The following is a 17,217-nucleotide window of genomic DNA, read 5'->3' as shown; positions in this document are numbered from 1 at the left end:
ACAGAGATTATTATATCAGAAAGATCCAAGATCCAACTGGTTTCTAATGTTTGGCCATAATTTTTCTAGACATTCCTTATATTGCACATCAATGACCATTCAAAGTCATTTTTATTATTGGGCAAGGTTTTATTTCATTTTCTAACAGTATGTATTTCAGATTTTCTAAATATTTCAAATTCTGTCTCTTACAGGCATCTTTCATTGGGTTGTTACCTGCTTGATTCTGTCATTATAGCACACTGAAAGTAACTTAGGAATCTCAAGATGAAGAAAGCTGACGACTATTTAATCTATTTAATCATAATATCCTTAAGTGAGTCTAAAGAATATTAAATTTTAACATAAGAGAACTAGAATAAACTTTCCCTTTCTAGTTCCCTACTTTTGGTTTGATAGGAAGTTATGCCAGGGGATGGGCTGGGAATTGATGATTTTGCTACAGACAAATTCTCTTCCTCTAATGTATAGTGGCTAACCAGTTCAGCTTGTGTAGGATGAAGTGTGGCAACCAATATTAGAGTGGCCAGAAAAATAATCAATGATATTTACTGAGCACTTTGTGCAGAGCACTGTACTAAGCACATGGGAAACAACTCAAAGTTTTGGTGATACAGATCTGTCCATTGCTGGGAGGGAACAGTGATTTACTGAATAACTCTGTCCTGAAGCAATACTAAATATGCAATGTGCTTTGGAACATAGATTTGAATAAAACAGTGCTCAGCACTTAGAACAATGCTTGGCACATAGTAAGTGCATAACAAATACCATCATTATTATTATTTGAATAGTCCTAGGGTCTAAGAAGAAAAGTTAAAAACATTTTCAAGTGTTGCTGTAGTGCCGTCAGTTAGAGGCAGAACTTCTCATGGATCATTGTGCATGACATTCATTGCCAAGGGTTGAACGGAGGCCATTTTTTATGGAATAATCAATCAACCAATGAATCTTATTTATTGAGTGCCTACTGTGTGTATAGAATTGTATTAAGCTTTTTTTTTTTAAAAAAAAGGAATTTGTGAAGTGCTTACTATGTGCCAGGCACTGTACTAAGCACTGGGGTAGGTACAAGTTAATCAGGTTGGACACAGTCCCTGTCCCACATGGGGCTCACAGTCTTAATCCCCATTTTACAGATGAGGTAACTGAGACACAAAGAAGTTAAGTGACTTGCCCAAGATCACACAGCCGACAAATGGCAGAATAGAGATTAGAACTGGGATCCTCTGACTTCCAGGGTACTTTTCACTAAGCCATGCTGAGAGAACAGTATAATAAACATGGTAGCCATGTTCCCTGCCCACAAGGAGTTTATAGTCTAGAGGAGAAGACAGACCTTACTATAAATATATAAATTAAGGATATGTACATAAATGCTGCAGGACTGAGGGTGGAAAAATTAAGGGTACCAATCTAAGTGCATGGGTGACACTGATAGGAGTGGAAGAAGAGGAAATGAGACGAAATGAAGGTGGAGAGAGTGACCATCTGTCAGATATGACAGGGGAGGGAGTTGCAGACCAGAGGAACTTAGTAGAACAGTGTTTGACATATAGTAAGTGTTTAACAAATACCAATCAAAAGAACAAAACAAAAACAAGAGGCAAGCCATGGGCAAGGTGTCAGCAGAGAGATAGATGAGATCGAGGTACAGTTAGTAGGTTGGCATTGGAAGAGTGAAGTGTGGGGGCTTGGTTGTAGTAGAAAATCATAGAGGTAAGGTAGGAAGACTCAAGGCAATTGACTGCTTTAAAGCCTATTGTAAGGAGTTTCTGTGTATGCGATGGTAGATGGACAACCACTGGAAGTTCTTAAGGAGTCTGGGCAGTTTGTAGAAAAATGATCTGGGCAGCAGAATGAAGTATGGGGTAGACTGGGGAGAGACAGGATGCAGGGAGGTCAGCAGGGAGGCTGATGCCGTAAGCAAGTCGAGATAGGATAAGTGTTTGGATCATCATGGTAGCACTATGGTAGAAGAAAGGGTGGATTTTAGTGATGTTGTAAAGACTGAACCTACAGGTTTTGGTGACAGGTTGATTATGTAGGTTGAATGAGAGAAAGGAGTAAAGGATAATCCCAAGGTTACAGCTTTTGAGTCAGGGAGGATGGTGGTGCTGTCTACATTGATGAGAAAGTGAGAGGGAGAGCAGGGTTTGGGTGGGAGTATGAGTTCTGCTTTGGGCACATGAAGTTTGAGATGTCATTGGGATATCTGTGTAGAGATGCCCTGAAGGCAGGAGGAAATGTGGAACTGCCCAGAAAGAAAGAGATTGGGCCTGGAGATAAAGATTTAGTAATCATCCACATAGAGGTGCTAGTTGAAATCGTGAGAGCAAATGATTTCTCCAAAAGACTGAGTGTAAATAGAGAAGAGAAGGGAAGAATAGAATAAAAATGGAGGTTCATGTCCTCTAAATGTCTAGGAATGGATAGACTTTGCTCTGACTTTAGGGTGCCTTGACTTGCAGATATGGAGTTAAGAGTTTGTATCATTCCTAGCTGTCATACCTTAGCAACCCTCCCCTCCGTCCTCCTCCTACCAACCAACCAAATTGGTCAACACTAAGAAGGGCATCTATCCCACTCACCCCGCAAAAAACAAACAAACAGATGCTGTATGAACTCAGAGTGGGAAGGACTATTGATCACATTGATCTTTCAGGCACATGTATCCATCCATAATAATGACTAGAGTCACCGTGTCTAGTATCATCTTCAAATTTAAAAAAACAAAGCAACGTAATAGTATGAATAGAACTGAGGTGGACATTGTTAGAAGCTCTAAGGAGTGACAATACATGAGTTTATATAATGCAGGTGGTACAAATGCCTTCCATTTTGGACCTGACTCTAGGGTTTCTTGTTCCAGCAAAATGTCGTTATCTAAAAACACATTCAGAAATGCTCTCGTTTCTTCCAGCGAGAAGGCTGCCGAATTTGGAAGATGCACATGGTGAAAGGGTCCGACGGGCTGGGCATCCAGATTACCGGAGGCCGAGGATCAAAACGCTCACCTCACGGCATCATTGTTGCTCATGTGGAGGAAGGAGGAGCTGCACACAGGTGACTGAAAGTGCTCCCCACCTCCACCCCCTCGTTCCCTGTTATTTAGTGTTTTATAATGTCCTCTAATGGATAAACGTATAGATCAGGGAGGTCTGAAGTTTTTTGACCAATGGGAAATGGATGGCATGAGATTTGTTTTACAAGGTCAAAAAAAATGTTTCATCCACTGATATTGATTGCTGGCCATAAGGATGAGTCAAAGAGGCAGAACTCCACAGCCTCTCAGCGTGGCCTAGAGGAAAAAGCATGGGTCTGAAAGTCAGAGGATGTGGGTTCTAATCTCAGGTCTGTAACTTGTTTGCTCTGTGATCTTGAGAAATTCACTTAACTTATCTGTGCTTCAGTTCCCTCATCTGTAAAATGGGTATTAAGAGCTCCATGTGGGTCAGGGACTGTGTCTAACCTCGTTATTTTGTATCTAGAACAGTGCTTGGCATATAGTAAGCACTTAACAAATACCATAATTATTATTACTATTATTATTCTTAATACCCCTCCTTAGTTCAGGTTGCTGCCAAAGGGGTGAAGGAGCAACCCGCTGCGGCCAACCACCGCCGCGCAAAATCATTTTTATATGCAAAAGACCTTTCTGGAAAGCTTTGTTTCATTGAAACTGAGTCCTGCTAGCCTGGCCCAGTTTACTTTCATTCCTGGATCTAATAGTATGTGAGTGCCTGAGAATAGACTAGAAAGTTTGGGTTGACCAAGCAAAAGATGCATTTTATGCAAGTGCATGTTTAGCTCTCAGGAAAAACCCAGTTAAGAATTTTGGTTTCCTACTCATTGACACTGCTGATTGGTTTGGCATGCATAGATCAGTGGGCTGAATAATAACCAAGTCAGGGCCTCCTCACTAACCTGCTATCTGGCCTGTATACTCTGACATCCAAGGCTGGGGATGCATTTTGAGGGCACAGATTGTCATCATGTAATTTGAGGTCAGTCTGATCAAATGACAGCTACTAAAAAGGGTTTCAGATAATGTAATGGTCAACACTGCCTGGCCCCACACTTGGAAATAGGTGGAAATAGGGCTAGAAATTTCTAGAACAGGAAAAATCTCACTCCAGAGGAACAGCCCATTTGTATAGCATTATCAGTCACTCACCTGGTGATATCATCTGGATCCTAGCCGATTGGAAGGAAGGATTTGTGCAAGGAAGCAGTGGTCTAGCTAAGACAGAAGATTTAATGGGCCAGGAGACAGCCTCCATTTTAGCACTGGAGGAGAGCAAGGACCAGGGAATCAAGATTCCATCCTCAGGGGGCCAGCTTGAGAAGGAGGGGTTCTCTGGAAAGGCTATGGTCCACAGAGTTAATGGCCCAGCAAGATCTGTCAGTGTGTTACCCCCAAAAGAGCTACAGATAGGAAAGTCTGGTAGATTTGGGGAGAATTACTCCCCTGGATTAAGTAAAAATTTAGTTCTTGGTGGTATTTATTGAGCATGTACTATGTGCAGAGCAGTGTCCTAAGCTCCTGGGAGAGTGCAATGCAACAGAATTGGCAGACTCCCTGTCCCCAATGAGTTTACAGTCTTGAAGGAAGATGGCTATTCTGGGATTTGTCTTCAGATCTGTTCCAATACTGTTACTGCTTAATTCCTTGAATAAGTAAAAATCAATGGCTCAGAGCCAGAAATATCCATGTAAGGTATGGGATTACTCAAACCTTTGAGAGATGACTATTGCAGATGGGAGTGGGAGCTTCAGCAACAGCTCTTAGGGAGTGCAGGACTGACTGACTGAATCTTGGATGTTTCCAAGGCTATCTTGGACCACAAACTACAGGTGAGCACTAGTGTGAGACCCTAAAAGAGTACCTGCCTCAGGTTTAAAGAAGTACAGGTTGCTAGGACCCTGAGGATATCCCTGGATGTCTGAACCTAAAAGTGACAGAGATGAGTGTCCAAGGACACAAAGGGGACAAGGAAGCACCTTCAAGCTGTTGTAACTTCTTGCCCTTAGGCTTTCCTTGCCATTCCTACTTGAACCTAAAAAGCCTTAACTCTTTGGCACAGAGTCTTTACATGAAAAATGTTTTTTACTTCTGGGTTTCCTCAGGGATGGCCGGCTGACCGCAGGAGATGAGCTGCTGATGATCAATGGCCAGTCGTTGGTCGGGCTTTCCCATCAGGAAGCTGTGGCTATTCTTCGCTCTGCAGCTGGACTGGTGCAGCTGGTGGTTGCCAGCAGGGTAGGTATTGTTTTCATCATTGCTGTGGTTATAGTGGTACTCTGATTAAACACATACCTAGTGCGGGGCACTGTACACTTCAGAAAGAAGGGAACAGTGCAGACCCCTGCCCTAAAAGATAGTCCATTCTTGGGGCGAGAATATGCAAACATAGGCAGATAGGTTCAGAGGCATTTTACCAAATGCAGTTTTGTGTGTTTTGGAAGGGTGAGGGTGGTTGGAATGATTTTGCTTAAGTTTATGCTTTGTGGAAAATAAGCTTGGAAAATAAAGAATGTGGGCAAGAGAAAGAAACAGTTGATGGTGGAGATGAGGCCTAGAATGATGAAGAACTGAGCTTATCACTGCTCAAAAACAAAAAGGTGGTGACTGTGAGTCCTAGACTGTAAACTCGTTTTGGGCAGGAAACATTTCTCCCAGTTCCATTGTACTTTCCCAAGTGCTTAGTACAGTGCTCTGCACAGAGTAAGTGCTCATTAAATACCACTGATTGATAGGTGAAGAGGAAAGGTGGAAGAGAGGGAAAGAGAGATAATAGATCAAGACGTTTGTGTGGCTATTTCCATTCTACTGGTTCTCTTTGCAGGAGTAGATTCTGAAGCCTCAAGATAGGCCCATGGAGTCTGGGTCACTCCATGACAATTTATGAGATGCAGCAGCATGATGTAGTGGATAGAGTATGGGAGGCAAAAGGTCATGGGTTCTAATCCTGCCTTGGGCAAGTCACTTCACTTCTCTGGGCCTCAGTTGCCTCATCTGTAAAATGGGGATTAAGAGTGTAAGCCCCATGTGGGACAGGGACTGTGTCCAACCTGATTACCTTGTATCTACCCCAGTGTTTAGAACAGTGCCTGGCACAGAGTAAGCGCTTAATAAATGCCATCATTACTATTACTATTCCAATCACCAACCTCTCTGAATTTGAATAGCTTATATAGTGTGTGTGTTAGTGTTTTTGCGTTCTGTTTTGGTTGTCATTGACCTGTAGATCAGTGTATGTCAAAATCAATAATGAACTCATGTAATTTGTTTCTGAATCTGTCCGTTTGCACTGTAGATGTGATTAGGAAATGGGCCATGGTTTTAAGTGGTCGAGTGGAATTAGGGGTGTAATTGCGGTGTTCCTTCAGAGACAGAATTTCGGCTTCACTTACTGACTCATACTATCCTTCCTTTCATCACAAACATCTTCAGTGTATTAGATGGTAACAGATTCAACATCAAATTCAACAGGGACAGCCCTGCAAATTATATTTTTTTAATGGTATTTGTTAAGCACACCTTGTGTGCCAGGCACTCTTCTATGCGCTGGGGCAGATAGAAGTTAATCAGGTTGGACACAGTCCCTTTGCCACATGGGCTTTACGGTCTTGATCCCCATTTTGTGAATGAGGTAACTGAGGCCCAGAGAAGCGAAGTGACTTGCCGATTTGCCCAAGGCCACACTGCAGACAAGTGGCAGAACTGGGATTAGAACCCAGGCCCTTATGATTCCCAGCCTGAACTCTATCCACTAGGCCATGTTACGTCACATGCTGCTCCTACTAGTTTGTGCATGCTTCTTGGTCTCTGTTTCCTAAAGAGGGCAAAACCAAATGAAACCTTGCTTCTAATCCATTCACTTCAACTCGCCCACAACCTCTGCACTGTTCAAAGAGTGCTTGCCATTAAAATTGTGTCGGTCTTGATTGCCCTCTGAAGTCATAGAAGCAACAGCAGGCCAGCTCCTGCAGTTTTTCGAGTTCTGAAGTTTGAAAAGTTTAATAGCTATCTCCCCCTCTATATTGTAAGCTCATTATGGGCAGGAAATACGTCTGCTAATTCTGTTGTATTGTACTCTCCCAAGTGCTTAGTACAGTGTTCTGCACATAGTAAGTGCTCAATAAATACCATTGATTGTACTCCATTGGCAATTATTCTACCTGGCATCCACAGCAGATATTGAGTCCAGGCCAGCGGAAGAGCCTTTAATTCTACAGGATGATTCACTCTCATCATGGCCAGGGAATACGTCTGTTCTGTTATTATATTGTGCTTTCCCAAGTGCTTAATACAGAGCTCTGCACAAAGTAAATGCTCAATAAATATGATTGAATGAATGAATGAGTGATTCCTTCACCATTATCTCTTTCTTTTGCTTATGAGTTCAAGACCTCCACCTGTGCTGAACGTGCAGTTGTTATCATCGTACCCACCTTAGTCTTCTAACTTCCAGATATTTGTGGCTCCTGTGGATTCTACCTTTTGAGGCAGATTCCCCCAGTGCCCCTATCACTCTGTGATTTTAAGTTCAGCAGCTTGAAATCGCTAAGGCTCAGATGAGCACATTTTCCTACATGTCCAGTATTAACCTGGGTGTTGCTTCAGTGTACTGACTTATGAAGAAACAAGACAGCCTAAAATAGATTGCAGGCTATATTTACATCCTTTGTAATTTATCCAGGATGTTTACAGAGATGGAATAAGAGTTTTACAACCACAAATTGAATTCTATAATTGCTCCTGTTGAAGCCTAATTTCATCTATTTGAACAGGCCATGTGTTTGCTCTGTTCTTTAATTTTCTCCTCTGTTAAAAACAGCTTCTGCTTGGTATAAAGTGATCTGGGATCACTGAAGGAGAGGATTAGCTTTGGAATTTGCTAGAGATGTTGCACACTTCATTCTCATTTAGATTAGCCATAGCCCTCTTGTAGAACGTTTCCAAAAGTGAAGTCTTTCAGTTGAGTTTGGGGCTCAGTCTTGTTATTAAGAGCCTTCTATGTTGGATTTAACCTGTACCAAAGGGATTTTCTGTGCTCTGATAACCCTTTACACCTACTTTTTGTCTTCCTTCCACCCCGGCAGGATTTTCCTCAGGCTTAACCCAACAAAAATCTCTCACTTTCCACTCAACTTGGTAGAGAGAGTTCCCAGCGAAAGTCTCTTCAACTTCAAGGTTTTGCTTCCTAAACTGGCACTGGGATCAGTTGGGGTTCTGTTAAGTCTATCCTAGCACAGAGGCACTCTTACTTAGAGACTTTCTATCCCCTGTCTTGGTGGCATGGCTTTAAATATGCCAAACATATTTTTACATTGAAAATCTGAGGCATTATTAGTAGTAGTATTTAACAATTAAAATCTAATGCTTCAGCGCTTAGAACAGTGCTCAACACATAGTAAGTGCTTAATTAACGCCATAATAATAATATCTATTGAACATTTACTGTGTTCAGAGAGCTGTATTTAAGTGCTGAAGAACAACCCTAGCTCGTGAACTTTCTCCTTCCTTCTTTCTCAGTGATTGTGAAGTGTGAAGGATCCTGGCATTTTGGAAATCTATGTTCTGGGAGTATCTAGTATAATTGCTAAAGTGCTATGGGATGTCAACTGATTACGTATTGAGCATGCTCCATACCAGACACAGGGCAGTGGGGTTGGGGTTCAGATTAATTTTAGGGCCAGGAAAATAGGTGGCTACTCAGAATTATTCAATCGTATTTATTGAGTGCTTACTATGTGCAGAGCACTGTACTAAGCACTTGGAATGTACAGTTAGGCAACAGATAGAGACAGTCCCTGCCCAGTGACGGAATCACAGTCTAAACGGGGGAGACAGACAGCAAAGCAAAACAGAACAAAACAGAAACAAGATAACATCATCAAGATAAATAGAATCAAGAATCAAGGGGATGTACACCTCATTAACAAAATAAATAGGGTAATAAATAATATATACAAATGAGCACAGTGCTGAGGGGAGGGGAAGGGGGAAGAGCAAAGGGTGGGAGGAGGGGAGGGGGAGCAGAGGGAAAGGGGGGGCTCAGTCTGGAAGGCCTCTTGGAGGAGATTAGCTAGAATTAGAGAAATAATTTGAGAAACAGAATTGCCCAGTGCCTAGAGCACAAGCCTAGGAGTCAGAAGGACCTGGCTTCTAATACCGGCTCCAGCATTTGTCTGCTCTGTGACCTTGGGCAAATCACTTCACTTCTCTCTACCTCAGTTACCTCATCTGGAAAGTGGGGATTATTGCTGTGAGCCCAGTGTGGGTCTTGGACTGTGGCCAACCCAATTAGTTTGTATCTACCCCAGAGGTCAATACAGTGACTGAGACATAATAAGTGTTTAAAAAATATCATAAAAAAGTACAGTAGAAAGAAGAGACACTTTTCACAGCCCTTGAGAGCTTCCAGTCAATGGGCAGAATCAGTTATTTACAAATAGTGGTAGCTGCAGAAGAATGAGGATACCACTGGTAATAATAAAAGAATATGTTAAAGTGAATGAATGAATACATGAAAAACAGTAGCCTCCGTAGATAATAATAATGATAATGATGGTATTTGTTAAGTGCTTACTATGTGCAAAGCACTGTTCTAAGCGCTGGAGGGATACAAGGTGATAAGGTTGTCCCACATGGGCTCACAGTCTTAATCCCCATTTTATAGATGAGGTAAATAAGGCACAGAGAAGTTAAGTGACCTGCCCAAAGTCACACAGCTGACAAGTGGCGGAGCCGGGATTAGAACCATGACCTCTGACTCCCAAGCCCAGGCTCTTTCCATGGCGCCTCGCTGATCATTATATTACCACCAATCTTTATATTGTTACATAAGAAGAAGAAGAAGAATGATGGTATTTGTTCAGCACTTACTATGTGCTAAGCACTGAATGGCTGTCAGGTTGATGTGGTTTAAAGTGGTGGAGATTAATTGGAGAAAGCTTCTCGGAGAAAGTGACATTTTGGGAAGGCTTTTAGGGTAGGGAGAGACATAATGGGCAGATTTCAAGAAGGAAGGATGCCCAGGCAGGGAGAAGAGTATAAGAATATGGATGGAAGCAGGAAAGTTAAGAGATACAGTTAGAGAGGAAACTTGAGAGGAATGGAGAGTGCATAATGAGGAGTAGTAGATGAAGAAAGCTGATGCGTAAGATAGGGAAAGCTGATGGAAAGCCTTGAAATCAATGGTAAAAAGTTTCTGTCTGATAAGGAGGGAAATAGCTAGCTATAGAAAGTGTATGGGGAGTGGAGAGATGTTTGCCAAAAGACATATTAGGAAGATGATCCGAGCAACCACATGTTGAAGACCAAATGGAAGAAAAAAAGCAGAGACTGAGAGACCAGTGAGGAACTGATATCTAATTGAATGATAAGAGCGGTGGAGTGGTAGTGGCTGTTTTGGGTTGAGCAGAGTGAGGTAGATCTGGAAAATGTTGAAGAAGAAAATCCACGAGATGATTTAGTGACTGAGTAGGAGAGCTAAAAGGCAGGTAGAAGACAAAGATAACACCAAACTGTGGGTTTTTAGGACAGGGCTAGTGGCCTTGGCTTGTCTAACCAAGGTTCCTCTTTTGGATTCCATTTATTTTATTGTCCAGTGAAATTTGAGTCTAAGCCTCACTGCTTGTTACAAGCCTCATCTTATTTAAATTTTTCCTTTTCATTTGAATGAGGCTTAAATGCATTGCACTTACTGAATCAGATGATGCATATTTTCCTTTGTTTACCCGAATCCCTGGGAAATACTGAAAATAGAGCTGGTATCATTTGCACTAATCACAAGTAACCTCTTCACCAGCCACAGAGTCCTCTTCCTTCTCCTCTCTGTCAGTAGCTAGGGAATGTGTATTAAGACTTTGTGCGTGTTTCCTTCCTTCTAATAAAGATATTTTAGGAGGGGTAGGAGAGGATTTATTTATCTTTTTTCCCTCTGTTGGAGCTTTACCAGCTGGGCAGAACTGGACTTCGTGTCCTTAGTGAAGTGTGCTATCCCATTTCCTGCCATGGATAGTGTAGTGTTGTGAGAAGTTTTTGTGGATTTTTGAGCAGGTCAGGACTATAATGCAAAGCTGCTGAATTATTGGTCCCATCTGAAGTCCACCCTCAAAGTCTGGCCTTATGTGTGCAGAGCAGTGTGTATAAACTTGTGCCTGTGTGCACATAATCACGCTTTTTCAAATATAGGAAATAGAGAAATTCAAGGAGAATGTTTTGGATTTGTGTCTGGGGTGATTTTTCACTCTAAAATAGAAAGTTAAATGGAAAAAAGAAAAGGTCACAAAAATATATATATTTCAACATATTTCAAATTGTCTGACTTGACCTATTGATTCTAATTAAAATCTGGAAAGTATACACGAGATCAAGGGCAGTCTGCCATAACGCTGTTCTTGAGAAGCAGCGTGGCATAGTCGCTATAGCATTAAGAGTATTAAGGTTTTGTGTGTGTTTCCTTCCTTCTAATAAAGATATTTTAGGAGGGATAGGAGAGGATTTATATATCCTTTTTTCCTGTTGGAGCTTTACCAGCTGGGCAGAACAGGACTTCGTGTCCTTAGTGAAGTGGGCTGTCCCATTTCCTGCCATGGATAGTGTTGTGTTGTGAGAAGTTTTTATGGATTTTTGAGCAGGTCAGGAGTATAAGGCAGAGCTGCTGAATTATTGGTCCCATCTGAATTCCACCCTCAAAGTCTGGCCTTATGTGTGCAGAGCAGTGTGTATAAACATGTGCCTGTGTGCACATAATCATGCTTTTCAAATATAGGAAATAGAGAAATTCAAGGAGAATATTTTGGATTTGTGTCTGGGGTGATTTTTCACTCTAAAATAGAAAGTTAAATGGAAAAAAGAAAAGGTCACAAAAATATATATATTTCAACATATTTCAAATTGTCTGACGACCTATTGATTCTAATTAAAATCTGGAAAGTATAAACAAGATCAAAGGCACTGCTTGAGTAGCAGCATGGCCTAATGATTAGAGCGTGGACCTGGGAGTCAGAAGGTCATGGGTTCTAATCCTGGCTCTGCTACTTGTCTGCTGTGTGACCTTGGCCAAGTCATGTAACTTCTCTGGGCCTCAGTTCCCTCATCTGTAAAATGGGGATTAAGACTTTGAGTCCCATGTGAGACAGGGACTGTCCAATCCAATTTGCTTGTATCTATCCCATCACTTAGTACAGTGCCTGACACATAGTAAGTACTTTGCAAATACCATAATTGTTATTATATTGAATTAGCAAAGGCCGAAAGATGTCAGGGAATGGAGAATCCTCTTCCCCCGCCACTTCAAAGCCTTATAGAAGGCACATCTCCTCCAATAGGCCTTCCCTGACTAAGCCCTTCTTTCCTCTTTTCCCATCCCTTCTGCATCGCCTTGACCTCCTTCCTTTATTCTTATCTTATCCCATCGAGTCGTTTCCAACCCATAGCGACACCACGGACACATCTCTCCCAGAACACCCCACTCTCCATCTGCTAGTTCTGGTAGTGTATCCATAGAGTTTTTTTGGTTAAAATATGGAAGTGGTTTACCATCGCCGCCTCCTTCACCGTAAGCCTGAGTCTCCTCCCTCGACTCTCTCCCTTGCCGCTGCTGCCCACTATGGGTGAGTTTTGACTTGTAACAGATTGCCTTCCACTCACTAGCCACTGCCCAAGCTGGGAATGGAATGGACAGGCCACTGCTTTACTCTGCCTCCCATAGCTGAGACTGGTAGAGTACTGGAAACTCTCCAGGTACGACCTGAGAAAGGTTCCTTTATTCACCACCTCTTTCAAGTCCCACAGCACTTATATACATATCTGTAATTTATTTATTTTTATTAATGTCTGTCTCCCTTTCTAGACTGTAAGTTCGTAGTGGGCAGGAAATATGTCTGTTTACTGATATATTCTGCTCCCCCAAATGCTTAGTACAGTGCTCTGCACAAAGTAAATGCTTAATAAATACGATTAAATGAATGAATCCTCCAACCTCAAAGCTGAAGTTTGGGAGTGGCTTTCAGTGGCTTTCTGTTGGACGCATAGTGATCCAGAAAGATTTCAGTTATGAAAGAACCAGATTGTAGTTATAGTCTGACTTCGTAAGTGCACATGCCTATCAAATAATGAGCAATTATGTGCCATACTAGCAATCCTAGGTAAAGGAGTAGAGTTAGTAACTTCTTATCATCCTTTGAGTACTTTTGTGGTGCTGACCAATGTCCTCAATTGCCATGGTTCCAATAGTTGGTTGAGTTGCCTAAGTTGTTTTGGGTGTACAAAACTATTGCATCCTGGAAATCTCTAAGTAAGGGAACCATTAAGGCAAAGAACTCAAATCAATAAAATGTAATTTAAGCAACAGAAATTCCAATTTCTCTATTAGGCTGATTGAAATATACTAATGGGTACTATCTAAAAACTGCCAAGATGTTCACTGACTACAAGTAAACCAAGGTCTCCAATAATATGAGAGATGTATTCTTGAAAAATACTATGTTGAAGAAAACACAAGTGGTAGTGGCACTTACTTCCTGTGTCATCTGTTGCTGCATACAAGCCTAGGCACAGAATGGGTTTTTCAATACCCAGAGCCTACTATATCCAAATTCCTAAACAACCTTTAACCAAATAAATAGTGAAAGGGTGTGTTATAGTAGAGCTGAGTATTTTAATAAAGCTGGATTCATATTTATTAGCTATGCTGTAAGTGCAGGACATTCTTCGAAAGGCTTTAGGGTTGCGTGCAGAAAAAATGACACTGCCCCTATCCTCAGGTAGCTTTCAGATAGAAGTTAAGATGACAATCACAGGCTTTGCAACATCTGTAATGTGGCATAGAGACTATAAGTACTCATAGTTAAAAGGTTAGAGAGGTTTATTTTTTTCTCAGATTAAATAGAGCAGATCAATACTAACTAGGAATACATTAGTCAGAATTGATCTGTTAAAAAGGACTCAAACATTTTGCACTTTGGGATTTGGGATTGGTAACTAAAGGTAAGTGTTCTGTATTTCCTGTTATATTACTTAGAGAAAATTATTGTAGCATTTTCAGAATAGTAAGTCTTAATTTTTCAGTTTTATTTGTGCATTATAGAAAATAACCTCATTACCAAGGCTTCTAAACCCATATGATAAATTTTTATTAAAAAGTGAAATTAAGTTTCCCTTGTTGCATCTACTTTATGAACCACTAATGTATAGATAAACCTCAATGAATAAATTGAGATGCATAATGTGATGCAGAAAATTTCCACACCTGCAACTTATATTCTTGACTTTTAAACTATAGATGTGCAGTTTGCCTGTTTTGAGTCTAATTGTGTTAATCCCATTTTATTGTGCTCCCAAATAGGAAAGCTCTGAAACAGACTTCCTCAAGTATCCATCCACAAGTTTGCCAGATCTACTTAGTACTTGTCCAGTCCAGGGAGCATCTTCTTATACCGATAATAAGGAGAATGAAGAGCCGGATGGTGATGATGTTAAGGGAGAAAGTCCATCTCAAACCAAGGGAGCTGTAAGTGCTGTCTTTCTATCTTTGAATGTTAATGCTTTTTTTTTATTTATTGCATGATCAACTTTGTGTTTTCCAAAGAAATGTTTAGGGAGAACTTTTAGAAAGGATACAATATGTGCTCCTTCAGAGAGGGCAATATGTATTTTTTGTACTTGATGAAACTCAGGTCATATCTTTATTTTTTATTTGTAAGAGAGGCTAATAAGAGCTTTCAGGCTGGTAAGGTGACCGCCACCCAATAATAGTAATAATAATAATTGTGGTATTTGTTAAGTGCTTACTTTGTGCCAGTCACTGTACTGAACTCTGGGGTAGTACGAGATAATCGGGCAAGACACCGTCCCTGTTTCACACAGGGCTCACAGTCTTAATGCACATTTTAACTGAGACACAGAGAAGTTAAGTGACTTGCCCAAGGTCACCCAGCAGACAGCTGGTGGAGCCGGGATTAGAACCCAGGCCCTCTGACTCCCAGACCCATGCTCTTTCCACTAGGCCAAGTGGAGGAGATAGGAAGAATGGTGTTTCTCATTTAAATCCAGAAGAAAATCATAAAACCTACAATCAGTGCAACATTTGGGACATTGTGGTGTGGAAATAGATTCTTATTCAGATAATTTTTATTATTAGGCAGTGAGGACATGCCACCCTTGGAAATAGGAAGCACCTTCAGTCCATCCCCTTTATGATATCATTTAACAGAAACAAATAGAGCGTGTAAACTTTGGCTTTCTTCATAATCTGAATAACTTATGTTTGAGAAGATATTTTAAACTAGTTTCTTATTTTTAAGTTAGGCTAAATGTCCTACTTTCTTATTTTTAAGTTATCTTAAATGTCCACTGAGAGTCTATTATTTCATATTCTTTCTATATGAGAATGTTGAAATGCCATATTGTACTATGTGGGGCCAATATTCTGATCAGAAGTGGCTTTAAAGGAAGTTTGGGAAACTAGTGTAATAGTTGTTTTCTCACACCCATCCCAGTCTTTCCCTCTACTAGAGGCTACTAGAGGAAAAACTCTTCTTGAATCTAGTGATGTCTCAATCTGTAACAGCCAAAAGCTGTATGAAGGCTTTCCATTTGTTTTGCTTCTGGCTTCAGTGGGCAACCTTCAAGCTTCAATTGACCCCTAGTTACTATGTAGGATTTGTGGAACAACAATCCTGTGTTCACTGTCTTCACAGCCTTCATAGTTTTGTAGACATCCATCATGTCCCCCCTCAGGCTTTTCCTTTTCAGGTGGAAGAATGAAAAGAGTTTTGAGCATTGCTATTACTAGTTCAGAACAATGTTCTTTACAATCCTGTGTGACCATGACAACAGGATTCTCAATGAGGAACCACATTGACATCCATCTTAATGGTTCATGCATACCACCTAGCTCAACTCTTGCCTTCCAGTTTTGCCTCTACTATCATTTTGCACTACTGTCTACTCTCATCATGAATTTATCCAAGCCCTTCTTCTCTTCATCATTCTGGCCTATATATCTTCCTGCATCAACACATTCCACTTGCTTATGACCCTTTTGAGAAGGAGGGTTTCCTTTTTTTTGTCTTGAATATAGCCCCTTTAAGCTTAAGTGTGTGCCCCTTATACTGGGATAATGGAATTTGGCCAGTAACAATTCTGTGTTCATTATCCATGATTTTGTAAGCTTTCCTCCTGAACCTTTTCAGTCACCTTCTTTACAGAATGGAAGATCCTAATTCTTTTCATCTTTCTTTGAATAGAAAGTACTCCATTCCCCTTATCATTTCGATGCCTTTTTCTGAGTCTTTCCTTCCACTTGCTACATTCTTGTTTGAAAAATCAGTCCCCATTCCCAAACATTTGCAAGCATACATTGAACAAATATATAAGGGTCTTATTCTTAAGAGGTCAGACCTCACTCCTAGGTCAAATAACATTCTTCTGGATTGTTACCAATGTTCACAGCTGTTATTCCAAATATGTAAGATACTTTCAAAGCAAAACCTCTAAAATATGTCACCAAATTTCCAAATGCAGAGGGGCTTTGAAGATTACTTTTCATCCTAGAAAGAGGCTAATTGGTTTGGTGGGGAGTTAAAATCTCTCTTTCGGAGGGAATAAATGCTTCTTGCATTAATTTAGCTCAGGGATTTCCAATCCTCAAGGCAGATTTTGATGGAAGTTCCAAAGAGAGATTCTTCTGCTCTCTTTGAATTTTTGTTCTCAGATGAGAACAAGAGCATCTCATTCCTACTTAACCAGGAAACAAGAAATCAGACTTTGGAAGTAGCAACTCACTGTGCATCAGGAAGAATATAGAAAGCTGGTGCTGAAATTTGACAATGTTGTGTGTGTCATAGTGGGAGTGGGCAGCTGTAATTAGTTTAATGATTTCATGTGGATCCTGGTTTTGCTTAAGACTTTTCATTCATTCATTTACTCATATTTATTGAGCACTTACTGAGTGCAGAGCACTGTACTAAGCCTTGGAAATAATAATAATAATAATAATGTTGGTATTTGTTAAGTGCTTACTATGTGCAGAGCACTGTTCCAAGCGCTGGAGTAGATACGGGGTAATCAGGTTGTCCCACTTGAGGCTCACAGTTAATCCCCATTTTCCAGATGAGGTAACTGAGGCACAGAGAAGTTAAGTGACTTGCCCACGGTTACACAGCTGATGGGTGGCAGAGGCAGGATTCGAACCCATG

General features: G+C 40.9%; 1 protein-coding gene across 4 annotated transcripts in view; it reads left to right on the top strand.

The window, feature by feature from the left end:
* Positions 1-17,217, top strand: part of PDZD2 (PDZ domain containing 2) — a 312,563-nt gene that overhangs the window by 191,640 nt on the left and 103,706 nt on the right. For all 4 annotated transcript variants that reach the window (XR_003757843.2, XM_029060011.2, XM_029060012.2 and 1 more), the window contains 3 exons: positions 2,924-3,066; positions 5,131-5,263; positions 14,364-14,528. Coding sequence is in view for 3 of the 4 variants with exons in the window: in XM_029060011.2 (XP_028915844.1) it covers positions 2,924-3,066; positions 5,131-5,263; positions 14,364-14,528 (441 nt within the window). In the remaining variant the exon portion in view is untranslated. The remainder of the gene's footprint in view (positions 1-2,923; positions 3,067-5,130; positions 5,264-14,363; positions 14,529-17,217) is intronic.

This window comes from Ornithorhynchus anatinus, chromosome 3 (genome assembly GCF_004115215.2).
Source record: "Ornithorhynchus anatinus isolate Pmale09 chromosome 3, mOrnAna1.pri.v4, whole genome shotgun sequence".
NCBI lineage: Eukaryota > Metazoa > Chordata > Mammalia > Monotremata > Ornithorhynchidae > Ornithorhynchus > Ornithorhynchus anatinus.
Note: the sequence above shows the minus strand (reverse complement) of the source record. Positions and strands in the feature narration are given on the sequence as shown.